The sequence below is a fragment of the Berghia stephanieae genome, chromosome 7 (genome assembly GCF_034508935.2).
Source record: "Berghia stephanieae isolate SIO BIC M18660-M18661 chromosome 7, UCSD_Bste_1.3, whole genome shotgun sequence".
NCBI lineage: Eukaryota > Metazoa > Mollusca > Gastropoda > Nudibranchia > Aeolidiidae > Berghia > Berghia stephanieae.
This window is the reverse complement of record NC_088366.1, coordinates 43,109,696-43,137,006: the sequence shown is the minus strand read 5'-3', so window position 1 is coordinate 43,137,006 and position 27,311 is coordinate 43,109,696. Positions and strand designations below refer to the sequence as shown.

General features: G+C 36.9%; 1 protein-coding gene across 1 annotated transcript in view; it reads right to left on the bottom strand.

Annotated features, from left to right (window-relative positions):
• The window catches only part of LOC144977291 (E3 ubiquitin-protein ligase AMFR-like), a 30,322-nt gene extending 3,851 nt beyond the window's left edge, over nucleotides 1-26,471 (bottom strand). The window contains exons 1-14 of the mRNA XM_078922344.1: nucleotides 26,295-26,471; nucleotides 14,309-14,601; nucleotides 12,246-12,338; nucleotides 11,462-11,626; nucleotides 8,804-8,956; nucleotides 6,928-6,968; nucleotides 6,395-6,527; nucleotides 5,557-5,690; nucleotides 4,568-4,678; nucleotides 4,040-4,230; nucleotides 3,581-3,690; nucleotides 2,304-2,429; nucleotides 1,799-1,855; nucleotides 74-264 (exon numbers count right to left, since the gene is read on the bottom strand). Of these exons, the coding sequence (XP_078778470.1) occupies nucleotides 74-264; nucleotides 1,799-1,855; nucleotides 2,304-2,429; nucleotides 3,581-3,690; nucleotides 4,040-4,230; nucleotides 4,568-4,678; nucleotides 5,557-5,690; nucleotides 6,395-6,527; nucleotides 6,928-6,968; nucleotides 8,804-8,956; nucleotides 11,462-11,626; nucleotides 12,246-12,338; nucleotides 14,309-14,578 (1,775 nt within the window). The 5' untranslated portion in view covers nucleotides 14,579-14,601; nucleotides 26,295-26,471. The remainder of the gene's footprint in view (nucleotides 1-73; nucleotides 265-1,798; nucleotides 1,856-2,303; nucleotides 2,430-3,580; nucleotides 3,691-4,039; nucleotides 4,231-4,567; nucleotides 4,679-5,556; nucleotides 5,691-6,394; nucleotides 6,528-6,927; nucleotides 6,969-8,803; nucleotides 8,957-11,461; nucleotides 11,627-12,245; nucleotides 12,339-14,308; nucleotides 14,602-26,294) is intronic.
• Between the last annotated feature and the right edge of the window lie 840 nt (nucleotides 26,472-27,311).

Sequence of the window (27,311 nt, the reverse complement as noted above, 5' to 3'; positions counted from 1 at the left end):
TCAGATTAATTTTGCTTATGGGTCAGCAAAAGGATAGTGATTCTTCATAATAATTCTAACCATGAATACTTACACAGAGGCAGAGTGAGACAATGGTGGTGTGGTACTACTGGAGGCCTGATGGAGACTGACAGGCGTCGGCAGTTCATAAAGCTGGTTGGAAGTAGAAGGAGCAAGGGAAGAAGAAGACGACGATGAACTCTCTGCAAGCAATGGAGAAGTTGCTTCTTGATAGACATCAGAGTTAGCAGTTGTAGGTGAACCCTGTGTAAGATAAAGTGGCTAGAATTAAATGCGATGGGTCAGATGTGTCCTTTGGTTATTTTTGCTTGTGACCCCACCCCTTACCCCTGCGCATGAAGTCCCATTAAAAAATTTTCAGTATATAAGTCTTTGTCTCATCTTGTAATGAGAGAGAGAGAGAGAGAGAGAGAGAGAGAGAGAGAGAGAGAGAGAGAGAGAGAGATAGGAGAGAGAGAGAGAGAGAGAAGGAGAAGAGAGAGAGAGGAGAGAGAGAGAGAGAGAGAGAGAGAGAGAGAGAGGAGAGAGAGAGAGAGAGAGAGAGGAGGGGGCAACAATGAAGTAATGAGATGAAATGCAGAGATGAGAATGACTCGTCACTAAAAAGGAGGACATTTTTCAGCGCATAGATCAAGACCTATCCATGTGACAATAACCGTTAAATGTGAATTTCATTAAAATTTACAGAGATGCAATCCAAAATAATGTCTCACAGCATTTTCTGACACCACTAGGACAAATTTCAAAAGTTGAAAGTGTAATTACAATATATGGTGATTGTGGCACCACCGGGTGGTGGTAGGGATGACGATGTGGTGGTGGTTGTAGTAGTAGTGGTAGGGATAATGATGTGGTGGGGGTTGTAGTGGTGGTGGTAGTGGTAGGGATGATAAAATGGTGGTGGTGGTTGTAGTAGTAGTGGTAGGGATGATGATGATGTGGTGGTAGTGGCTGTAGTAGAAGGAGTGGTAGAGATTATGATTTGGTGGTGGTTATAGGGATGATGCCGTGGTGACAGTTGTAGTAGTAGTGGTGGTAGGTATGATGATGTGATGGTAGTTGTGGTTGAGATGATGTGGTGGTGGTGGTAGAGATGACGATGTGGTGGTGGTGGTTGTAGTAGTAGTGATGGAGTGGTAGAGATGATGATTTGGTGCTTGTAGCAGTAAAGGTGGTAGAGATGATGATGTGGTAATGGTTGTAGTATTAGTGATGGTAGGGAGATGATGTGGTGGTGATTGTAATAGTAGTGGTGGTGGTAGAGATGATGATTTGGTGGTGGTTGTAGTAGTATGGTTGTAGGGACGATGATGTGGTGGTGGTTGTAATAGTAGTGGTGGTAAAGACGATGATGTAGTAGTGTTAGAGAGATATACAAAAGAAATCTGTATGTTTCATGAATTTAAAAAAAACCCTGCTTTCGAGAAAAAAATATATATCAACCCAAAGTACATAATTTTTACCCTTAATTGTATTCATATGAATACAATATATGTTAGAGGAAATGCAATGCAGTTAAGAACGGCCACCTATATCCTTTCTGAGCAGGCTAACATAAATTTTTCTCGAAAATCTGATCAACATATCAGAATTAGGAATTTTTAAAATCTGAAATTGACCACGTTTTACCCCCCCCCCCCCCTCCATCCCCCGGAAATCTGTATAAGATCTGTTTCTATTTTATTCAAAAGAAAATATTAAAAAGTAATATATAATGTATGATTGGAGTAAAATCATCCCAAGCTGTAAAGAATTAATTGTAATTACATCAACTCACCTCTGATGGAACAGATGAGCTAGACACGCTATCATTCAACTGATGGCTATGGGATATCTAAACATTTGGAACAGAAATACACATGATGACAATTACATCCCATCATTTATTTTAGTTAATATCATATCATTAGTTTTATCATTATTATTGCAATAAAAATTATAATTATCATCTTTGTTGAATTATCATCATCCTCCTCTTCTTCATCATCAGTGTTATTAGTAATAATATCATTATTACCTATCATCATCATCATTTTTATAATTATCATTGTGTTGTGTTTGTTGCAATTGTTGATAACATTATCATAAATAGTATCATAAAAAAATAAAATATTTCATTTAAAGTTTTCTATCTAATTGAATAAAGGATAATCTCAATGATAAACATACATAATACTATGGACGATCTTAATGGTGAAGCAAACTTGCTGTATGGAGAAAAAAAATGGAAGGGAAATATCACATGGTAAGGAGACAAAAGACTGTCAGGTACTTAAACTCACTGGAGGAACTACGATCCTTCCCTCCAAGATATTGTCTATGGTCAAGTCCACAGACCGTGTCACTCTCAGGTCTTCTAATATGACCGACACAGGAATATTGGGAAACACCACCTGGACTTCTCTTGCCTAGAGAGAATTTAAGAATAGAGACAAAATAATTTTTAAAATAGATTAAATACAAAACCTGAGTTTTATCCACTTGTACAAAATGTTAAATTTAGTTCAAGAACCATGAGCTGAGATCAAAATTACTAGACCTAACTATCAAAACTTTCTAAATTATTCTTTGTTATACCATAGAAAAAAAACTCTCTTCCCTCAAACTCCATCCAAAGAAAAAAAAAGAAAAAAAAAAAAGGCAATAAAATTTGGGTTTTCAAAAAAAAGAGAAAAGAAAGTAATAAGTAGTCCTGCAGAGCCATTAGGCCTATAGAGCTATCCCAGTTTCTATATTGTGAAATGGACAATAAAAATTGCTTGATACCCTTTGGAGAGGACACTGTTTTATCGCAAAGCACTTTCCATCAGATCTAACAGACCCAGCTACCCGTCACTGCTGGGTGGACAGTGAGGTCAGAAAAAAATCTTGACCTCACCCGGGTTCGATTTTGTCCCTTTGGATGTGAAACCAACTGAGCCTTCAGGACCTCTCAAACAAAAACAAGCACAATGACAAAAAAAAAAATTGGAAAAATTGTTATAAAGCAATTGGAGGTCCTTCCCATTTAACACGAGTGTCCAAAGCTTTGAATAAAGTTCAACAGATAAATCAGATATCAAAATTAGACCACATCAGCTGTATACAACCACAACTTGGGATTTGAAATTCAGGATCATCAAAACAATTCCTATTCATTTTTATTTCTTTAATAGTTTAAGAAAAGAATCCTGCTTAGGAGTTTTAAAAAAATCAAATCAAATCTTTTAAAAATGAAAAAAAAAATTAAAAATTCAACAATTATAATAATTGTAAGAGGCATTAAGTCATCTAAGGTGGTCATTTTATTCAGTTGATAGAGCACTCGCCTCACTACCATAAGGATGAGATAGGCCCCAAGTGCATTCAAGGCTTTTTTATGACCTCTGTCCACTCAGTTACTAGGTGGCTGCCTTATTTTACTCGAGCTGAAACTAACATGGGATATACCAGTGTCCTAAACAAAGGATAGCAAGCGATTGTTACTATCAATTTAACATTGCAGAAACAGAGCTAAATTCTGCCGCCATGGGTCTTAAGGCTCTAAACGAGTCCATTTCATTGTCATCTAACCACTCACCATATTGTCCAGCTGTGAAGTCTGAGTGGCATGTGCCTGCTGACCTGGAAGAAGGTTGGTGTGGGTCACCTCTAATGAGAAGCTAGGTAACCAACTGACATATCGGGAACCTGGGAAAACACAAACAACGGATGGAGAGATATAATCTGGAATAGTCAAACACCATCAAGATAAATATGACAACAATCCAACCTACCTCCTATCCCCTCCATATTTGATAAACCTGCAATTCAGCTGGACACTGACCAAACATCTATTTACATTTTGGTCAGAAAACTCTTACTCCAAATGGTGATTAACTAAAATGAGACCTAATTGGTCCATGTTAGTGCTACTGTTGGCTAGGAACCTCTTGTAAAGTGCTTTGAGCACATTCAGTGGATATTGCGCTATATAAATGCTCAAGTTTGTTGGGGTTTTTTAAACTCAAGATAGCAAAGAAGTAAAGATAATACTAACCATCAAAGTGGAAAAAGTGGTTGGTGGTTCCTTGATTTGGTGCTGGCACAATGCCTTCCATGGCATTGACACCTGGGACATCTACCTGAGCCCTAATAGGGCCTGCTTGGTTATTGTTGGGGCCGTCACTCAGGGTAGTACGGCAAGTAGGACAAGAAGTGTCTTGCTCCAACCATGAGCGCAAACAAGAACTGTGATCATCGGAGGAAGAAGAAAATTTTTAACACAGTTTCAAAAAATAAAGAGAATAAAATAATGCTTCATGATAATTCACTTTTATCCTCCTATGTGTGTAGATGGCATTGGATCAATGGCCAATGATTTCTTTCTTTTTTTCTCCTTACTTGGCAAATTCAATTCCAGATTGCTCAGTAAAAATGATTCTATGTTTCTTTTTATGATCAAACCTCAACTAGCTGATCAATCACTTTACAAAAATTTAGTGGAACCTTTGAAAGTCCCCTCACTAAAATTTTAAAAAATTCAATAAAAATTCATGAAAATAAAAATTTGGATAAAGTCACTGACTTGTGAAATAAATGACCACATGGCAATTTTCTGGCCACTTCCATTTTTTCCCAACAAATGGCACAGTCATCGGCATTTTGTTCCAGATCCTCTTGGGTCGCCATGGGGAATCTGAGAAAAGAACAGAGAAGAATAAAATCAAGACAAAAAAATAAAAAGGCTTCAATTGAAACACTCCATTCGTTCTAAATGTAAATTTGGTTCAATTGTCACAATTTTCTTTCTTTTTTCTTTATTTGATTGGCACATTGCATTCTTTAATTCGCAAAACAAATTATTATTGCTCTTTACTAGAATATGGCTTGGGGCAATTAATATATAATATATAAAACGGTTTTATAAGTACAAAGGAAAAAAATCAAAATACAACATTGTTCAAAGAAAGTACGAGAAAACATCCCATCACAAATAGGCTTCAACTTCAATGTCAAGTGCAAGAGAAAATGCCATGCTTAACAACCCTGGCTCCATTTTGGGATCTTTGCCAAAGAGTGAAGTTTATATTTGGTCTAGTTTAAAAATTTAATACTTGTGACACTTTTAGGTCACTTCATCACCAAAGTAACATTGTACACTAAAGGAAATTTAGACAGAATTAAAGTTCCAATCCTCCAACACTGGGACACATGCCTGAGAAAAATGAAGTCAAATGGAAACAATTGCAAGAAGATCATTGCAGCAATGAACGCCAAGCCTAAAGCTCCCTGTCTGACAGGCCGTGGAATAGGATCCTTGCCAAAAGGAAGACTTGGTTAAAGTAAGTCTAACACTAGTACACAGTAACTCAAAATGATTCTCACAGAAGGAAGGGGGAGGGGTCCCCTTCCAATGGAAAGCAAACTCAGTGACCTCACACCATTTCCCACATATAAGGGTCTTTAATTTTCCTCCGAACCAGTCATCACAAAGAAGAGGGGGGGGGGGGGGGGGGGGGGAGGGGGAAGGACAGATCAATAATATAAGTAGTACTCCTATAATTCCATACTTACTTTGCTTCCATGTCTTTAACAACTCTGAGGTAGTTTTTGTGACGTTTGATCCGTCTTTGGAACTCATAGAAGAGGTAGCGTAGCTGCATACAGATGACGAGACTTGCCATGCTTAGGAAAATGTTGCCATACAGCTAAAAAGACCGTAGTAAAAAATCTTGATTGTATAAGTTTAAAAATGTACTAAAGAGCCATCAGGCCCTAGAAGCTAGAATCAATCCCTGCTTCTCAAAATGACCAAGAGAGCAACAAATGCTTTCTTTCCTTTAGATAGAAAGCTAGTGTATTAAAGAGTCCTTCCCACCTGATAGTAGCTTAGACCCAGCCATCCGTCCATTTCTGAGTAGACAGGAGGTCACATTTGACCCAAGTGTGTTTGTGTGCATATCGAGTGTTAACATGTGTCAAATCATATGAAACTTGTAAATTGTATATCTCATTACATGTGTCAAATAATATGAAACTTGTAAATTGTATATCTCATTATACTTAAGAAAAATCTTTATATAAAAGTAAAATTTAAAATACTGTCACCTTTATTGTGGAATGCCATTATCAAAAAAGATTATTGCTTGTGCTACTGCTTTGTTTTCTATTGTTGTTATTGATGACGATGATGATGAAAAGGAGAAGAGGAGAGGCGAGAAATAGGAAGAAAAATGGAGAAGAGGAAGATGATGATGAACAAGTAAAACTAAAAACAAACATAACAAAAGAAATTAATCATCATACTAATGCAATATTGTGGTTTTTGAGCCATTGCTTGCAAAAAGAATTTTGTACAATATACATCTCAAATAATTTCTCATAGAAGACAATCAAAAAATTGTTAACGAACCAGCATATGTAAATGATGTCCAAAGTCAATGCTGTGTACCATCAGCTCAAAGACCAGCTCTGTGTAATACACATAAACAGCACGTCCTTCCCAAACACCGTCCATGCTCATCTCTCTCAGGTGAATGAAGTATCTACACAGAGAATAGATTAATTTTTTTTCTTTTAGGAAGAATTTATTAAACAAAATACACTTTAATATGAAACATCCTGCCCAAGATAGCTTTAATAAGGTAGAGGTTTGCTGATTAAAAAAAAAAATTGGACTACATGTTTCAAGATGATGGCGTAAAAAATGTAAGAGTTCTTCATTAAATGAATTGACGTAAAGAATTGATACATTTCAGATGGCTAAATATGATTAATATTGCCCTTTGTTACAAATAATGATTTTGATTTAAAATGATCAGAATTATCTTCAAACAATCAAAACGAGTTTTTTGGGACGAATAGTGACAGCTAAACAAGAGTAAACAGCATTTAAACAGCTCTATTCAACTTACATCAAGCAAATGAACAGCGAAATTGACTTACCTGACAACCACATACAGACAGTTCAGTAAGAGTAAGACACTCTGTAAGAAAACAAAAAAATTGAAACTATGTGAATCTTAATAATGATTTGAAGCATCTATCACTTGGTCTCACGATATTCAAAATTACATTTGCTGCTGCCCCTTCATCAATAAATATAAATTTATTTTCTAACAACCCTTCCATTCTCCCCTCCCCTCGTCTTACGGTTGTACCACACACTTCATGATGACCAAATATGGTCTTGTCCTGAGCATGATTTTACAGTAAACGTGTTGCAAATCCATCTCCAATCAACTTAAATACACCTGTTACTGATCTGTCAAAGGTGAGCTGATAATACAGAGGTAAATTAATTGTCTTGGATTTGAATCTACCAAGAAAAACACTGACGAAGAATTTAAGGCCCTGTCTCACACATTCCAAACACCAACTAAGAAATTAAAAATAAATATAGATATAAAGATTATAATAGTGCATTTCCATAAATTCACCATGTTTTCTCCAGTGAGCCATATGAAACCAAATGTCCATTTCATACAAGACAAATTGCCTATTCAGTGTCCTTTTTCAAAAATGTCCGTACTACCACTTTCACAATATCCATCACTGCCTAAATAGAATAGAATAGAATAGAAGGTATCAACGTCGCTTGATTAGGCCACTGGCCTGTCGCCGAGTCTTTCCAGTCACTGAATGTCTTGTTCACAACTGATCTAATGCATTTCCCTACCTGATCTTGTGATCAGGGGCTAGCCTACACTACACTTTCTCTACTGATCTTTTGATCATAGCTATTTTGGGTGGGAGGCACTTCTACACTATGCACATAACTTTCCATCACAGCATCTAATCTATTCTTGAAAGCATTGACACTCGGCGCTTCAACGACATTTGCTGGCAATGCGTTCCAACGTTCAATTACTCTCTGTGTAAAAAAGTTCTGTCGAAGGGAGGTTTTAACTCTGGGTTTCAAAAGTTTATATGAGTGGCCCCTGGTGACTGATTTTTTGTCTACTGTGAACAGCCTATCCTGAGTCGCGTACAAGCAATGTGTGAACTTATAGGTCTCAATCATATCACCTCTCAAACGCTGATAGACCATACTTGGCAGTCCTACTCTTTTCAGGCGCTGTTCATAACTCAAGTCCTTGAGTCCACCAACGACCTTTGTTGCTCGCCTAAGCACACTCTCTATAAGCTTCTTATCCTTTTCAAGATAAGGTGCCCATACACAGTTTCCGAACTCCAAATGTGGTCGGATCAAAGCTGCAAACATTAACTTCATAGTGTCACAGTCAAGATAGTCAAAAGATCTCCTTATCAGTCCAAGCATTCTGTTAGCTTTGTTGACCTGCCTTTCCAAATGCTGTGAAAACTTGAGCTCTGGGTCCATATGAACTCCCAGATAGTTCTCCAACGTTGTCTCTTGTAAATCAATTATCTCTTCACTCCCATGTTTTCTCATTTTGTAGGTTGCTTTCTGGTTTTTGTTGCCTAAATGGAGCACTTTGCATTTGTCGGCATTAAACTTTAGCAGCCAAGTATCAGCCCAATCGACCAAACTATCAAGATCACTCTGAAGAGCCAGGTACTCCTTTACACCGAAATCAAGTGGAGAAATTAAAGTAAAGTCATTGCCAACAGACACAACAAGGGTTTTGTAAATGATCCATTGGTCCATTCTTAATATTGCTTGAATGTTGTTGCAAGACTAGACACCATGCCACTAAGCCACCAATACTGAAAAAAAAGGTAGTTGAATCATATTTGGTAAGAGAAAAAAAAGTACTTTCAGATTTTAATCAATGTAATTGGCAGGTGTTAAAGCTGTCTTGGCACTATTAGTGGTATTTACAACAAAATGACAACAAACCTCTGCAGCCAGGAAAGCAAACAGTGTGAGACTAATGTTGACAGCCACCCAGATGCAAACTGCTAACAGAAGTAAACAAGACACAAGGATGACCAGCAGAAGACAGAGTAACTTGACGTGAGAACTCCACGGTGTAGCAGGAGAAAATGACAGCTGAAAAAAAAACAACAAAAATTACATAGATATTAATTTAATATGGCATAATAGTTGAAACGCAAGTTTAATGGAAATTGTAAATATCTAAGAAAATCCAGAGCAATATGTTCTAAACATGTATCTGTTACTTTGAACATTTTTCAAGAGACACAAAAGATAGATTATCATTTTTAGATTTTGACTGTTAGAACTACAATACTACTTTTTCTTTTCATAAGTAAGGTGGACAGGAATGTATGACTTTTTAGACCTTTGTATGGGATTCAAATTTACTTGGTATAAATATGATTTGTAAAAAAGTTCCTTTACAGACAGAAAACATAAACTTGCCAACTTCTCAGAAACAGAGTCTGGGAAATTTTTTTTGGACAAATCTGGAATTCAAATCTAAATCTAACAATGATCACAATGGTGGTTGTGATGATGATGATGTTGATGACGATGATGATAATGATGGTAGTGCTTTTTTTCTAGCTGGAAATTAAGGAGATTGGGAATGAGAACAAATACCAGGAATTTTCTGAAAGCTCATGAGAGCTGGCCGGTGTGAATACAACACCATTGAACAGCATCATTGCATATCGATTGTAATCAAACTGAAGTGACACCCTAGAATTAAACACATAATCATAAAGTCTTTATTTTTACATACATAAAAATTGTGATTTTCGAGTTATTTAATTTACAAAAACATGATAAAAAAAACAACAAAAAACAAGACCAAATCAAAACAACAACAACAATAAAAACAATTACAGGGTTACCAAAATGTCCTATGCTTGAGAGGCAGAAACATCTTCACACTCTGCCCCAAAACAAACAATATGTACCCTTATAAAGCACATTTCCTGTTATGCTTTTACTGTATAAAAGTATTATTACAATATCCATCGCTACCTAAAGCAAGACACTCATTCTCACCTGAGTGCAGTTTGGCAATGTTTGAGGTGTTTCACTAACCCTGGCTTAAAGATTTTAAGCATTCTAATCTAAATGTGGGATTTAACAAAATAAGGGAAAGAATTGAAGCTTTTCCATTATATATTGATAACAACTTCCACGCTTCATGAGTCAATGACAATGGTAATGGTTTTATGCAATTCATGTTTTTGAACTTTTCTTATATGTACAGTGGAACCTCCCGATTACGACACCTCCGAATAACGACAACCTCCTGATAACGACATTGACCCGTGGTCCCGATTTTTTTTCTATTTAAGACCAGTAAAAAAAACCTCCAAATAACGACGTACTTTTTTATAAAACCTCAGAATAACGACATCATTTTGGCGATTTTCGGCAGTTTTCGTAGATATCTGATACTAAAAATACTGAGTATGAGTACTCAAAGTTTATAAAAACGATTCCTGCTTGAACCAATGAGAACGCAGCTTTTGAAACCAATGAGAACGCAGCTTTTTTTTTTGACGAATCTTGGCTGATATGCATTAATAAAAACCAAGGTATAAATGTAAGTGTAAGCAAGTAAACAAAAAATCTTGAAAAATGTGATATTATGTGGTGATAGAAGTAGTAGTAGTAGTAGTAGTAGTAGTAGTAGTAGTAGTAGTAGTAGTAGTAGTAGTAGTAGTAGTAGTAGTAATAATAATAATAGTAGTAGTAGTATGAGTAGTAGTAGTAGTAGTAGTAGTAGTAGTAGTAGTAGTAGTAGTAGTAGTAGTAGTAGTAGTAGTAGTAGTAGTAGTAGTAGTAGTTGTAGTGTTTTTGTGGGAGGAAGAGGATGAGGAATTTTATCTAACTCACAACGTCCGAATTACCTGTTTTTGTTTGTTTTAAAGGTTTTTACAGCGCTTGTGGCACATCTATGTCATATCAGCGCCAGTAAAAAAGAAGAAAATTGGAGAGTAAAAAACATTCTAGATTTACAATTGAAATGACATAAGAAAAAGTAAGACAAAAGGGAATGGTTTAAATAGGGAACAGATGTAGATTCTAGGAGCACACTATCATCAGTGTACTCAGTTCCGATCACCTAAAAGTCTCATCCAGACACACGCACAAGAACCCTCTGAGAGGAATACACTACAATGTTTTGTTTGTTTTGTCGATGTTAATAAAAACTGGTCCCGCGGGCCTTACCACGCCCACTTTGTCCGCCATCTTGGAAACCTCTAAATAACGACACCTCTGGATAACGACATAAAAACTCGGTCCCGTGGCATGTCGTTATCGGGAGGTTCCACTGTAGCTTGTTTCATGGAAAGGAATCCATGTGTTATATCAACTAAAACCACAACTTATACTTATACAGGCATCATTGCTTTTTATCACTTTTTACCAATAGCAAACCTTACTTATTCCCATGAGGTTCTCTAAGTTTCATCTAATGAAGTAGCAAGCCATGTATGTTAATCAAAAACTAAAAGAAAACAAGAACCACGTTGGATAAGGCTAATTATCTCTATAAATGTTACTGAATATGACACTGGGTAAGGCAATCCAAATCACCTACTTGCTCATTTGTATCAGGAATTAACTCACATATTCAAACCTATCCTTGCACAGTTGTGTCAACAGATGAAAGAATCCAAGACAACTAAACCAGGCAACCCACAGCACAACCTGGTCTAGACTTTGAACGTTCATCACACCAAAGATGAAAATAAATTTATAAAACATGAAGTTCCAAAACTTGTCCTTGATGTGCTGAAAAACAAAAAAGGAAATCAATGATGTATGATTGCTTTAAACTAACTATCTAAAGACATGTCTTATCAGTCTTTATCCCTTCAAATTTTTGTGAAGTATCAAAATTCAATTCCAACAACTGCTACCACTTCTTGCTCAATTTCGTTTTACAGTTTCATATGTTTTGGACAAAATTACATATTAAAATCGATTTTCAGACTTGTCAAGCCTGTACTATTCAATGTTGGGATGATGATCAATGATGTATTTAATTTTAAAATTCAGCAAGGCTAAAGACCTATTGAGTAAAATATTAAAATGCAACAAAGATAGTTTTAACTCACTCAACCCTAACAACGACTATATCCGTAGTTTCCCCAGGTTACTTTTTACCCCATGCCTATTTATTACATTTTTCTGAGACGAATTATGGAGGAGGAGACAAATTATATCAAAGATAATGTTTTTAGTTTTTACATGTTAATGGTAGTTGAATATAACTATCTATGTACATGCTCAGTTTTAGTACATTTTTTTCAATTTTGAAAAGCAGCTAAAATGTCTAGGATTGAGTGAGTTAAAGAGGAACAACATGGTCAGACAATAGGTTCCTTCACATGTAAAACTAAAATCTCACCTGCTGCTCACTGACTCGAAGCTCACCAAAAACAATATTTTGAATCAGCTTTCCTAGCAGTATGAGAAGACAGTAACAGGTGTTTACCAAAGTCTGTGGAAGGTTTTGAAATGTCAACGTAAATTCCTTTAGATGAGTAATACATTAGTTCTCATAGCTGAATGACCTTGGCTATGTCACTTTTCACAAATTGCTCTATTTGACTCAAGTGAGAAGGGGGACCTGGCTGTACAATAAGGATACCAGATAGGTGAATTATATGAATACATTACTTCATATGGCCTCCTGAAGGAATGAATAAATGAAATATTGTGTAGCGTATTGAGTTTGGTGACCTATTGGAAGTGCATTGCGTTGATGATAAATATTTATAACATCAAATTCAAAAGCATATTTTAGGAAACACTATGATAACATCTTAACTTACAAGTTACCACCAGTATCAAATAAAAAATAGAGTAAAGAAGTGTTTAAGTTCAGTCTATGCAGATGGCAAAGCTGGGCCTCTTTTGTTGTCTTTTACAACTATTGGACCTGAGGCAGAAGAGTTTATTCCGGTTTCTACCACATGGATAGAATACTTGTCTACTATCAGTACAGGTTGTCAAGAAAGATTTCAGAGTATAATTTATGACCTTGAAACAAAATCTGCGACCTAGGAAATTAAAATATTTTCATCTGAAATCAATGGTTTATGCTCATATTACATTTATCAAACCATCAACTTTCTATAAAAACCCATTTCCAGTAACTTTAATAGCATTTATCACGAGTTATCATGTGCTTGTGTGTGTGTGTGTGTGTGTGTGTGTGTGTGTGTGTGTGTTATGTTTAGTGATGCTAATAAAGCGATAGTAGTTTATTGAGTGGAGGTGGTGGTGGTAGTAGTGGCAGTAGTAGTAGTAGTAATAGTAGTAGTAGTAGTAGTAGTAGTAGTAGTAGTAGTAGTAGTAGTAGTAGTAGTAGTAGTAGTAGTAGTAGTAGTAGTAGTAGTAATAGTAGTAGTAGTAGTAGTAGTAGTAGTAGTAGTAGTAGCAGCATCAGTAGTAGTAATAGTAGTAGTAGTAGTAGTAGTAGTAGTAGTAGTAGTAGTAGTAGTAGTAGTAGTAGTAGTAGTAGTAATAGTGGTAGTAATAGTTATTGTAGTAGTTGTTGTAGTGGTAGTAGTAATAGTAAAAGTAGTAGTGGAAGTAGTAGTAGTAGTAGTAGTAGTAGTAGTAGTAGTAGTAGTAGTAGTAGTAGTAGTAGCAGTAGTAGTAGTAGTAGTAGTAGTAGTAGTAGTAGCAGCATCAGTAGTATTAATAGTAGTAGTAGTAGTAGTAGTAGTAGTAGTAGTAGTAGTAGTAGTAGTAGTAGTAGTAGTAGTAATAGTGGTAGTAATAGTTATTGTAGTAGTTGTTGTAGTGGTAGTAGTAATAGTAAAAGTAGTAGTGGAAGTAGTAGTAGTAGGAGGTGCAGCAGCAGATGGAAAAAAAAAAATAAAAGGGGGGGGGGGGGGTCCATGTTGATATCAGTGATGGTCTAATCTTGAGGTGAGTTCATGTGGGGTCAGAGCACCCCAGAGACTTGATAAGAGGAGTCTCCCAACATCAGTGGGGAAGCAAAATGACCACCAAGGGACGTTACAACAGTGTGATATTATGTCTGACTAGTGCCTAGGATTTTCAAAATGGCGGCATCAAGATGAAGCCTCGTCATTTGTTACATTTGTAATTTTGTGCTGCAAGATTAAACTTCTTAAATAAACATTTTAAAATTCAATTATTTGAATCTTCAATTTACGACTGTTTTACAACTTTGGATGCAAATTTACGATCATTTACGACCTAGAGGTCAAATTTATGACTTTTTTACAACTTTACGACCTTGTTGGACACCCTGTAGTACTCTCCAAATGATCAAACAGACCCAGCTACCTAATCACTTCTGGGAAAACAAAGGAAAATAGGTGCAAAATGTTTTTCCTAGAGGCGTATGTGCCTAATCGCCAATTTAAACTTACCACAACCACAAAGACACACCCCAGAAAAATGTAATTGGTTTAAAATAGTTATTTTACTTACCCAAATGCACCATGTCTCCACAGTCATAACATGAACCATGTTTAGGAAATGTTCATCTTTCCCATAGGGCAGTGACACATTCCAGTAATCAGAGGAGAAGTTACTGAGATCCTCCTCATCCACTTCAATTGGCACATTGGGATCAAAGTTCAGTTTAGCCCTCACTGTCTGATGTGCATAAAAAGTAGCCAGTGCTAAGATAAGCACAGATAGGCTAATGTATGTATGCAGACTTGGGAGAGGCAAACGTTCTAGTAATATTGCAGGCATTTTGTCAAAGGATTACTTGATACCTGTTTAAAATCGGGAAGGAAAAGATAGATTTATTTAATATCAATGCAAATTCATGAGAAAATAATCTCACAACTCATTTTTTTTGGAGATAGATAATGCTGTTGACAGTATCAAAGCCAGTCCCATACCAAATGTTCATGACAGTCAAATGACCTTGATAGTGACATTCAAAAATTTGCCAAGTAATTTAAATCCATGGATGTCAGTGACTAAGGGTGCCAAAACCTGAAATCCAGATTTGGTCAACTCTTGAAACCTGAAAATAAATCCCTTCAAAATGCAGAACTAAAGCCTACTTTTCGCTGTATGCTTTCCTACGTAGCTATGCTATACATGCCTAAAAAAATCTGAAATTTCAGAATAACCATAACACAATCCAGTTGGTTGTTGTAGTAGTGGTGGTAGAGATGATGATGTGGTGGTGGCTGTTGTAGTAGTGGTGGTAGAGATGATGATGTGGTGGCAGTTGTTGTAGTAGCGGCGGTAGAGATGATGATGTGGTGGTGGTTGTTGTTGTAGTAGTGGTGGTAGGAATGATGATGTGGTGGTGGTTGTTGTAGTAATGGTGGTAGGAATGATGATGTGGTGGTGATTGTTGCAGTAGTGGTGGTAGGAATGGTGAGGTGGTGGTGGCTGTTGTAGTAGTTGTGGAAGAGATGATAATGTTGTGGTGGTAGTTGTTGTAGTAGTGGTGGTATAGATGTGGTAATTTTTGTAGCTTTAGCAGTGGTAGAAGAGATGATGATGTGGTGCTGGTTGTTGTAGTGGTGGTAGGAATGATGATGGTTGTAATAAACTTGGTAGTGGGGATCATGATGATGTGGTGGATTTCAAAACTGGCTAAATTTGATTTTATTAAAAAGTTAAGACGTTAAATTACATGCCGCAACAGGAACTTTGATTTACTAATTTCTGATTTTTTAATTATCCAAAGTCGTATTTTATCTATGATCAAGACATACTAAATGGGCATTGACTTAATAAACATAATTAAAGTCAGTTTAGTGAGCAGCAGCAGTGGGAGTCAAATTATGACCCAACTCGCCCATAAGAAAGTTGTGACTGGAAATTGCTGTTCGCGTTTTGGGGGGTTCAATTAAAGATGTATAACTTCATTTTAAATATGAATATCGCAGATATTTTGGTATCATTGTTTTCGTCTTTCAATTTCCTTTTAAATGGTGCCAAGTAACGAAAAATCCATCAAAAATTTCTTATATGAAGTTAAAATTTGGAAATTTTCAAATGCGTGTATTTTTTAATTTACATTACAGAAATTACAGCGTGCGTTTTTAAAATCAAAACGCTTGTTTTTAGAATAACATCTAAACTTTATTCATACCAAAATTCAGGGCTCTATATGCCATGTTCTCATCGTGACTGCCGACGATATCGATATTCATATCAATGTCTTTTAATTTAGTTATTTTTATTGTTTTTAATAAAGTCTATAATATTTTCAGTACTATTATGTACTATGTTTTTATTTTGTATACATACTTTCCAACTTTATAATGGGCATTTCATAGTTTTTATTTTAAAAGTTAGTTTCTTTTCTTTGTAAAATCCGATATTAATATTATCGGTATTTTGAAATACCAATTGCTTTAATTTTATTAAATTTTGCCATCAAGTTTAGATATATTTGGGGGAGGGGGGGGGGGGGGAGGGGGTTGGTTATTTTTTAGGTAATAATCCATGTCAGAGAAGAGGTTGCAAGCTATAGGCTGGCAACAAGATATGAAGTGAATAGAAAAGTGCCAGAAGACAATAGAGAATAAAAATTTTTCGCGGCGGTGGTGGGGTTTGAACCTGCGACCTTATTGGTACGACAACTCCGCCTGGCAGGTGAGAGCGTGGCTCTACCGTGTGAGCTATCCACGAACACAAAAATATTCGTTTCAAACCCAAGGTCATTACTAGATCCCTCTCTCACCCACTTCTTGAGACCGCCGATTCGTTCGTACACCACCATCGCGAATAATTTTGACCAGCAGTTAAGCTTAATAGCCAATATTCTCAACACAAACATATAACATAGAAACGATTGAGACATTGAGTATGCTCCGGTGTATGGGGTGAATTTTTAATTCAGAAAAGTGAGTGGAGCAGGCACTTATGTTGGTAACAACAAGATATGAAGTGAATAGAAAAGTGCCAGAAGACAATAGAGAATAAAAATTTTTCGCGGCGGTGGTGGGGTTTGAACCTGCGACCTTATTGGTACGACAACTCCGCCTGGCAGGTGAGAGCGTGGCTCTACCGTGTGAGCTATCCACGAACACAAAAATATTCGTTTCAAACCCAAGGTCATTACTAGATCCCTCTCTCACCCACTTCTTGAGACCGCCGATTCGTTCGTACACCACCATCGCGAATAATTTTGACCAGCAGTTAAGCTTAATAGCCAATATTCTCAACACAAACATATAACATAGAAACGATTGAGACATTGAGTATGCTCCGGTGTATGGGGTGAATTTTTAATTCAGAAAAGTGAGTGGAGCAGGCACTTATGTTGGTAACAACAAGATATGAAGTGAATAGAAAAGTGCCAGAAGACAATAGAGAATAAAAATTTTTCGCGGCGGTGGTGGGGTTTGAACCTGCGACCTTATTGGTACGACAACTCCGCCTGGCAGGTGAGAGCGTGGCTCTACCGTGTGAGCTATCCACGAACACAAAAATATTCGTTTCAAACCCAAGGTCATTACTAGATCCCTCTCTCACCCACTTCTTGAGACCGCCGATTCGTTCGTACACCACCATCGCGAATAATTTTGACCAGCAGTTAAGCTTAATAGCCAATTTCTCAACACAAACATATAACATAGAAACGATTGAGACATTGAGTATGCTCCGGTGTATGGGGTGAATTTTTAATTCAGAAAAGTGAGTGGAGCAGGCACTTATGTTGGTAACAACAAGATATGAAGTGAATAGAAAAGTGCCAGAAGACAATAGAGAATAAAAATTTTTCGCGGCGGTGGTGGGGTTTGAACCTGCGACCTTATTGGTACGACAACTCCGCCTGGCAGGTGAGAGCGTGGCTCTACCGTGTGAGCTATCCACGAACACAAAAATATTCGTTTCAAACCCAAGGTCATTACTAGATCCCTCTCTCACCCACTTCTTGAGACCGCCGATTCGTTCGTACACCACCATCGCGAATAATTTTGACCAGCAGTTAAGCTTAATAGCCAATATTCTCAACACAAACATATAACATAGAAACGATTGAGACATTGAGTATGCTCCGGTGTATGGGGTGAATTTTTAATTCAGAAAAGTGAGTGGAGCAGGCACTTATGTTGGTAACAACAAGATATGAAGTGAATAGAAAAGTGCCAGAAGACAATAGAGAATAAAAATTTTTCGCGGCGGTGGTGGGGTTTGAACCTGCGACCTTATTGGTACGACAACTCCGCCTGGCAGGTGAGAGCGTGGCTCTACCGTGTGAGCTATCCACGAACACAAAAATATTCGTTTCAAACCCAAGGTCATTACTAGATCCCTCTCTCACCCACTTCTTGAGACCGCCGATTCGTTCGTACACCACCATCGCGAATAATTTTGACCAGCAGTTAAGCTTAATAGCCAATATTCTCAACACAAACATATAACATAGAAACGATTGAGACATTGAGTATGCTCCGGTGTGTGGGGTGAATTTTTAATTCAGAAAAGTGAGTGGAGCAGGCACTTATGTTGGTAACAACAAGATATGAAGTGAATAGAAAAGTGCCAGAAGACAATAGAGAATAAAAATTTTTCGCGGCGGTGGTGGGGTTTGAACCTGCGACCTTATTGGTACGACAACTCCGCCTGGCAGGTGAGAGCGTGGCTCTACCGTGTGAGCTATCCACGAACACAAAAATATTCGTTTCAAACCCAAGGTCATTACTAGATCCCTCTCTCACCCACTTCTTGAGACCGCCGATTCGTTCGTACACCACCATCGCGAATAATTTTGACCAGCAGTTAAGCTTAATAGCCAATATTCTCAACACAAACATATAACATAGAAACGATTGAGACATTGAGTATGCTCCGGTGTATGGGTGAATTTTTAATTCAGAAAAGTGAGTGGAGCAGGCACTTATGTTGGTAACAACAAGATATGAAGTGAATAGAAAAGTGCCAGAAGACAATAGAGAATAAAATTTTTCGCGGCGGTGGTGGGGTTTGAACCTGCGACCTTATTGGTACGACAACTCCGCCTGGCAGGTGAGAGCGTGGCTCTACCGTGTGAGCTATCCACGAACACAAAAATATTCGTTTCAAACCCAAGGTCATTACTAGATCCCTCTCTCACCCACTTCTTGAGACCGCCGATTCGTTCGTACACCACCATCGCGAATAATTTTGACCAGCAGTTAAGCTTAATAGCCAATATTCTCAACACAAACATATAACATAGAAACGATTGAGACATTGAGTATGCTCCGGTGTATGGGGTGAATTTTTAATTCAGAAAAGTGAGTGGAGCAGGCACTTATATAGCTATAGGCTATAGGCTGGTCACCCACACAAAATTTAACTTTTATTTTTTAACAATATTTTCAGATTTTTGCTAGGAAAACACAATTTTGGTCTTCAGACTCAAAACCATGGAACTGTTTCTTGTACTGTTATGATGTTGAGGAGGGCAGTTTTTGTTGTTTTTTGTTGTTGTTTGTTTGTTGTTTTTTTGATTTGTTTGTTTGTTATCAGTTATCAGCCGCAAAACACAAAAAGTATTTGAATTTGAATTTTCTTTTTGTTCTTCAATTTTCTCTATGTAGTTCCAAAAATCCGGTTACTTTTCTGGGGGGGGGGTACTTACTGTTGAGTACAATGCAGTACAACGACGAATACAAAGCTTTTGTTTGTAACGAGTTTTATGGCGCTTGCAACACTTTTAGGTCGCATCAGTGTCGGTAAAAAGTAAAAAGGAAGAGAATAGGATAGTTTTAAAACCACCATCCAAGTGCGGCGGCTTTTTCTCTTTGATCTCGTATCATGGTCTCCCCTGCGCCAAACACCTTGGTCGTTTGTGGGTTACCCCTCCCCCCACCTTCCCCCGTCATCAGTTTATAATTTTCTCTCCGTACCTAGAACAGAGCTCTGCATTCACTATTATCTAATATTAAATGACACTGGCCCTGCCCCACCTCTAACGCATGGCAGGATGAGGCCTGAGGTAGTCTCCACTCTATCGTCGTCTCTGTTTCTTGTGAGCTGACGCCGACAGCAGATCTTCTTTGTTCAACTGAATGTCTCAGTAGAAAACAGGGACGTTTAAAAAAACTAAAAAGTGAGTCTGCCTTTACTACTGGTTCGTTGGATCTGAGACTGAGTCTGAGATAAGTTCGTTTGAGAAGAGGTTTTTCACTAAAGTCAATGAAGAGAAGAAAAGAAGAAAAAAAGATGGGTGGGGGTGGGAGGATTTTTCTCTGTTCACAGAATTAAGTTGTACGTTGAGTCTGAATTGTTTATTTTATATTATTGAAGCCTGCATATTTTTTTTTTTTTTTTTTTTAAATGCATATTCACCTAACCTTAATGAATATATTTCAATTTTAAATGCATAAAACTGCGGAATCAAATATTATGGTGAGAGAATTTTTTTTTAACGGAAAAAATCGTGATGCTATTTTAATACGAAATGGAAATCAGAGATATTCGTACAAGCAACAAGAACAAAACCTTGAGACCTTGAGATAATTACTGTCCGTTATACCAAAGTTATATAAAAATCACGATATTACGAAAATCTTGTTACTATTAATATTAGATAACAATGCATGCGGAGCCCTCTTTAGACACGGAGAGAAAATTATAAACTGGTGGTGGGGGGGGGGGGAGGAGAGAGCGATCCACAAACAACCGAGATGTTGGGTGCAAGGGAGGCCGTGATACGAGATCAAAACAGAAAAAGCAGCCGATAATTCCATGAATGGAAACGCGGCTTTACTCGGGAGGCCAAAATCACGGTCTATCTTGCCAAAATTGAATTTAAAAAAGAAGAGTACAAAAATAAATTTCGTATGGGGTGGGGGTATGATAATAATGTTAGCTACAAGGCCTAAAAACAAACAAACCAATATATAAAAAAGAAATAAATAAAATTAAAAAAAAACAAAAAACAACCAATCCACAACATGAAGGAACAGTTCTATAAAAATGAATACACCGTTAACCTAGCAAAAATCTAAAAATATTGTTTAAAAAAAAAAAAAAAATTTTGTGTGGGCAACCGGCCGATAACGTGCAATCTCTTTTCTGACATTTATTTTTGGCTTGATTATAAAGAGCCACCCCCCCCCCCCCAACCCCCCTTAAATAATAAAAGCAAAAACAGCAACAACAAAAACAGGCAAGCAATAAATAAATAGAAGAAAAAACTTGCCTCTTCAAAATAAAAAAAACAGTTCTATAAACGAAAATACAGTTTTACATCGGGAGACCAAAATCTTTTTCTCCCTAGCCAAAACGAGCCACTTTGGCTAGGGAGACCAAAATTGACCAATATGACTAGGGGGACCAAAATCTTGGTCCCCCTAGCCAAATTGGCGGATTTTGGCTTGGGAGACCAAAATCTTGGTCTCCCTAGACACTTCCTTTTTTCTGAGACCGGTCTTCTTCTTCTTCCTTTGATTGCCCACAATCAATTGGTTGATTATTATGGCAAATATGAAACTGCTTTCTAATCTCTCTGTATTCCTTGTTTATAATCGTTAGTCTAAAATCAATTTCCAGGGACATTCAGGGGTGGTCAACGTTGGTAAGTGGTGGTTTGTGTAAGGTCTAAGTATTTGCATAGCAACTTGCCACAAAAGCATCAATTGTGGTGGCTTCGGTCACTTTAGCGTCAAGCTGGTTCCAGTCTCTGACCGTACGCGGCAAGAAGGAAAAACCACAGTATTGTGCTCTGTGTGTTATGAGGCTGTATTGGTTGTTGTTACCTCTTCTCTGTCTCAAAGGTGCTGGTATCATTTTTTTCTTGATGCCTGGGCATTCAGCGAGGTGGTGCTTGATCTTAAATAGCATTGTTAATCTTGCTGATTTTCTGCGGTGTTCTAATTTCGGCAACTGTAGTTTTTCTAGCATGTCTGATACACTGGAGGTGTTGTGATGTCTGTTCAGGACGTAGCGTGCAGCTCTTCTTTGCACTGATTCTATTTTTGAGATGTATTTTTGGGTGTGGGGATCCCAAACAGTGGAAGCATATTCCAGAACAGGTCTTACAAATGTTTTGTATGCCTTTTCCTTGATTTTCGAGGAGCTAATTTTTAGGTTACGCCTTAAAAATCCCAGTGTTTTGTTTGCCTTACTTGTGATCTTGTTAATATGTTCATCACATGTTAGGTCTTTTTTCATGCTAACACCAAGATATTTTGCAACATTCACTGTCTCCAATGTATGTCCATGTAAGTGGTATTCATTTATCGTGGGTGTTTTTGATCTTGTTATGGACATTGATTCGCACTTCGCTGGGTGGAACTTCATATCCCAGCTTTCTTCCCATATTTCTGGTTGACGCATATCCGCTTGCAGTTTGTCACTGTCAGTGCTGTAGACTGCAGTATCGTCTGCAAAGAGTCTGCCTGTTGTGGTTAGATTAAGTGGCAGGTCATTAATGTATGCCAAGAATAGACAGGGTCCTAAGACAGATCCCTGAGGGACACCCGATCTAACAGGTACTTCAGTCGAGCGACATCAAAAGTCCTAAAAATCGGGTCACAGCCACTAGGAGAATTTTTTAAAGTATTAAAAGCCAGAACTTTCCTTCTAATTATAATAGGGAATCTGTTTCAATTTATTTGAACTTTTTCAATCTACCATTTTATCTATATGCAATTAAATTGCCATAGGTAAAAATAAACTCATTATGTCATTACACAACATGTTTATATCTTTTCATTTAAATAGTCTCAAACCCTTTTTTATTCCCTCTATGTATTAATTAAAAGAGGGTAATTATTTGCAATTGTTTCAGTGAGATATTTAGGATAAATCCAAAAGTGATAGAGCAAATTGTTTCTTACGTCTAGCCGAGTTTTTGATTATGTAACATTTGCGACATATGTAATAATGTGTTAATTTGAAATGTTTATCTTCCTCTTTATTAATGTAAATGCATTGTCCTCAATAAGACGTATACAATATATGATAAGAACTCCATATTGACTGTTTTAACCATTTTTTATTAACATCACGCGATTTCGGTCACAACTTTGCAATGGTAATTTTGGGGTAAAAATCAGTCTGAAATTTCAGACTTTGAACTGCTGTAACTACATTTCTAATCAAGATAGAAACAAAATTCAAACTGTTTTGTAATCTGTGTTGCCAGCTCTTTCATATAACATTGGTTTCAAGTGTGTGAGGTACATTTAGAATTTCTATTAAACTCCCTATTCTAACGGTGTATTTCATTCTTAATTCCTGATTGTATTTCTCAGAAAGCTTATATGTAATAAAAAGTTATAAATTTTTGAATTATAAGAACTTTTTAAATTATGGATACATTTTAATTATACTTCATACATCGATAGACAATTAATTGAAGAATATCTCTGCCAAATTTCATCAAAATTGATACACTCGCTCATTATTTTATTTTTCCCGCCACCAACCCCACTTTTTAGGACAAAAACCTCATATTTTTTCCATTTTCATTTATCCTTAATTGTTTTTTCATACTTTCCATACATGAAAATGATTTATATGAAAATATAGCTTATTTTCTGACCTTTAAAATGATATCTAACACTTGCCATTTATTTTTTTAATTGAAACAAAATTATTGAAAACAATAAGTGGGCCATGTTGACTGCAAGACTCAAAATTTCCCTATCGCTGCGAGATGCTGGTTTTGAGGCAGCGGTGAGATCACAGATTCTCTCTGTAAAATTGACAAAAAATTCAGTAGAAAAATATAAGATAACTCTGGAACCGTAGGTCGTAGAGAAACAAATAAGGTATCAAATTTTATGTTTTTTCAAGTAAGTCCTATCCCCCTGCTGACTGAGTCAAATCAAAGTATTTTGAGTTTGAAAATTTTATCAAAGTGCCCAGTAAAGGAATAATGAATAATAAAATTCTTCTCGTTGGTTTTCATGTTCTTTTTTGTGATTGGTGTGTTGACATTGAAAATAAAAATTGGATGTGGGTTATGAAAAGGATTGAGGTGTTAGTATTATCTAGAGAGGTGGGCCTTTGGCCTACCAACCTCCGCTGGACGTCCAACTCGCCTTGAGCATGCATTCACGTAAAATATAAAGATTTTTTTTAAAAACCTACCTCTGTTTCAAAAACTAGCATCTTTCAACTTTCTAAGAAACATTTTGATTTTTCAGAACTTTAGTTCGTTAAAAAAATACAGGCCAATCTGACCCGTTGAGTCGAATGAAAACGAAATTTTGTTGTTTACACGGTTCAAAGGAAATGCCGTAAATAAGCTGTCATGGACTTCCTGTGTTGTTTTTACAGTGTCACGTGACTGTTTTGAGAAATTTGACGTCTGCTACAAATAATTAGACCGGTGGGGGGTAGATATTTTCGTTGGAGCAGAAAAAAAGTGAGTATTATTTCTTGTACTTGTAGAGAGGCCTAGGGTCCACCAGCAGACCAGTTGATTGAATGAAAGAGAAAAAGGCCTTTTTTATCCGCCGCCACCACCACCTTGAAAGAGTGGAGGGGGGGGGGGGGGGGGGGTGCATGCCGACGAAAGTGTCGCTTGGTGACCTTGGTGACGTAGAGGTGACGTAGAGCATCTCAAGGATACTGGCCGTTGCAGGTGTTCTTAACCCCTTAACAGCGAAGCTAATTTTTTGCTTTTAGATAATAGTTTGCTTTTATCTTTATTATCGTTTCCACCAAGAGAACAGTCAGACTATCGCAACTCGGACTTCAATTGTCTATAATCGTTTTGCCGTTACTTGTCTTTTGATGATAGAAGATTTGGTGTTAGGTCAAAGATCGAATTTCGCCGCTAAAAGGTTGCATTGCTACTGGGTTTGCTCTTCCCCCCCCCACCTTTTTTTTTCTTCTTTTTTTTTCACCTTAGTATTGTTGGTTGCTTCTATTTCCCTTTTTATGATTAGCAAGTTCCGTAGGAGTCTCACAGGATGCAGGAGTACTGCAATTAACCCTTTGCCAGTGACACTGATTTTTTTGTTTTCAAATAATAGTCTTCATTTATATTATTTTTTAACGCAGAAAAACAAAAACGTTTCCACCATAAGAGCAGTAAGAATATTGATAAAAAGCGCTTTGAGCACGTTGGGTGGATATTGCCCTATATAAAAGCTCATGTTTTTAAATTGTATTTTGTTTTTTTTTCTTTTGATGAAAACGGTAAGATTTTATTTTTGGTCCAAGTAAGATTGATATTCGCCTTTAAAAGGTTAAGTTGTTTTGTTTTTTTTTTCAGGTTTTTTTTTTTTCAAATGCCTAGTGAGAGAGAAAAAAACAAAACAATCATACATGTATCTGCAAACAGCAGAACGTTTTCATTTTACAATGAGATGGGAAGGGGAAGGGATAACACTATGACAAGAGAGAGAGAGAGAGAGAGAGAGAGAGAGAGAGAGAGAGAGAGAGAGAGAGAGAGAGAGAGAGAGAGGGGGGGGGGGGGGGGGGGGGGGGGGGATAGTAAGGGGGAATGGGAAAAGATGAAAGAAACAATGGGTTGCCTGATGACGTAGATCAAAGGATTGTTACAGCGGTGTTCACGGTGCGTACTTCGTGAAATTTTAACCTTTTACAGTGACACTGATTTTTCTCTCCAGATTGCTTATGCAGAATAAATCGTTTCCACCAAGAGAGCAGTAGTAATAGTAGTAAGAGTATATTTCGACTCGGGCTTCAATTAAACTATAAATCGCAAAGCTTGTCTTTTAATGATAACATTAAGACTAAGATCTGGAGTTTGGGGAGTGTAAGATGGAATCTCGCCATTAATGGTTAAAATTGTTTTGATTTTTTAAAAAATAACACACACACACGAGCGCGCGCGGTCACGACAGCGAGGACCATCTATTGCTTGTGTTGCAACGGTAAAGTGGTAAACCAGTTTACGTGTACGTAGATCCTGAGGCTAGATGCCCCGTTACCGTGTACGTAGGCACTCCCCCCTAAAAAAAGAAAGAGAGACACACACACACACTCACACATACACACGCACACACACACACACACACACACACACACAGAGTCTCGCATCCGCTACGAACTAATTTTGCGCACCAATTTTTACTGCACTAATGCACCAAATTGCATACCTATCTAGGGACACTTTTTTCCGCATCTTTTTCTCAATAAACTTTTTTTTAAACCTTTGTTTTGCTTGCACTGCACCTGCACCAGACGTAGTAACAGACGGAAACCGACACGATATCGCGAGGAATGAACCATGAAAATATTTTCAAACACAACTTTTGAAATTCATCAAGGATTGTGTAGTACCGAATGTTTTTTGATAGAAAACAAATGCATCTTCAAATCTAAACTGCTTTTGACGGTTAGCGGTAAGTTTTTTATTTTTCTGTCCAAACGAATGATTTGTCCTGGTATAGAAGCTAAGTATTGGTAACACCGGCGCAGCTCTCTAGTGTTGGTGATTCCCAGCCAGGTGAAGAAATGAGCAGGAAGAGTGTAATGTGGGTTGTTGAGCAAAGTAATTCTTGTAAACTCAATAACTTACCAGTATAATGTAGGTTTAAAATCCTTCAATTAAAAGGGAATATGAGAACATGCAAATAAAGCACGAAGTTTGATTACATTTTAATGAATTTCCGTATCGAAAAGTTGGCTAAAGTAGACTCGGTGCTGTTTGTATGTGTTTTTCATGTTTGTTGACAATATTTTGCCGGAACCAATCGTGTAAATCGCATGCGCAATGTCTTAGTGAACTGATTCAACAGTCAAATAATGGCTACTTGAGCCCCTGTTTACGACATACATTAAAGTTGATCGCCTCAAACCCCGTTTGTGCCTGGTACTGCAATAAATGGGATCATTATATGCGACGAGTTTTTTTTTTCTCTAGTTATTTTACATCTTTGGTATTAATGAAAACAATATTTACATCAATATTTCTTTTGATGTAGTTTTATTAAAGTCGGAGAAATTTGAACAATACACTACACACTAAAGTTACTTGTTTTTCGGGTAAACAGTAGACATGATAACATTATGTTTTTGTATTTTGATAGGGTTTTGTTTTAAAGATTTTGTCTAAAAATCTATGGAAGTGAATAATCGGATTAAATTACGAGAAGCATTGAAAACAATGATTTACAAAATAAATGAACTAATATAGGTAGGTACATATTTTCTAAAATTTTTTTTTTTTTAATTGACTACTAAAGATTTTCAGAAAATGATCTGCACAATCAAAGATGTATGTGTGTGTGTGTGTGTGTGTGTGTGTGTGTGTGTCTGAATGTATGTATGAATTTATATATATATATATATATATATATATATACAAACACACACACACACATATATATATATAATATATATATATATATATATAGAGAGAGAGAGAGAGAGAGAGAGAGCGAGCGATAGAGAGAGAGAGAGAGAGAGAGAGAGAGAGAGAGAGAGAGAGAGAGAGAGAGAGAGAATCTTTTGTTTTAACGATCTTACCACGATTTGCTGAGTGGAACTCAGCGTGCCAGATAAGAAAATCTTAATAAACGGTACCTGGAAAATG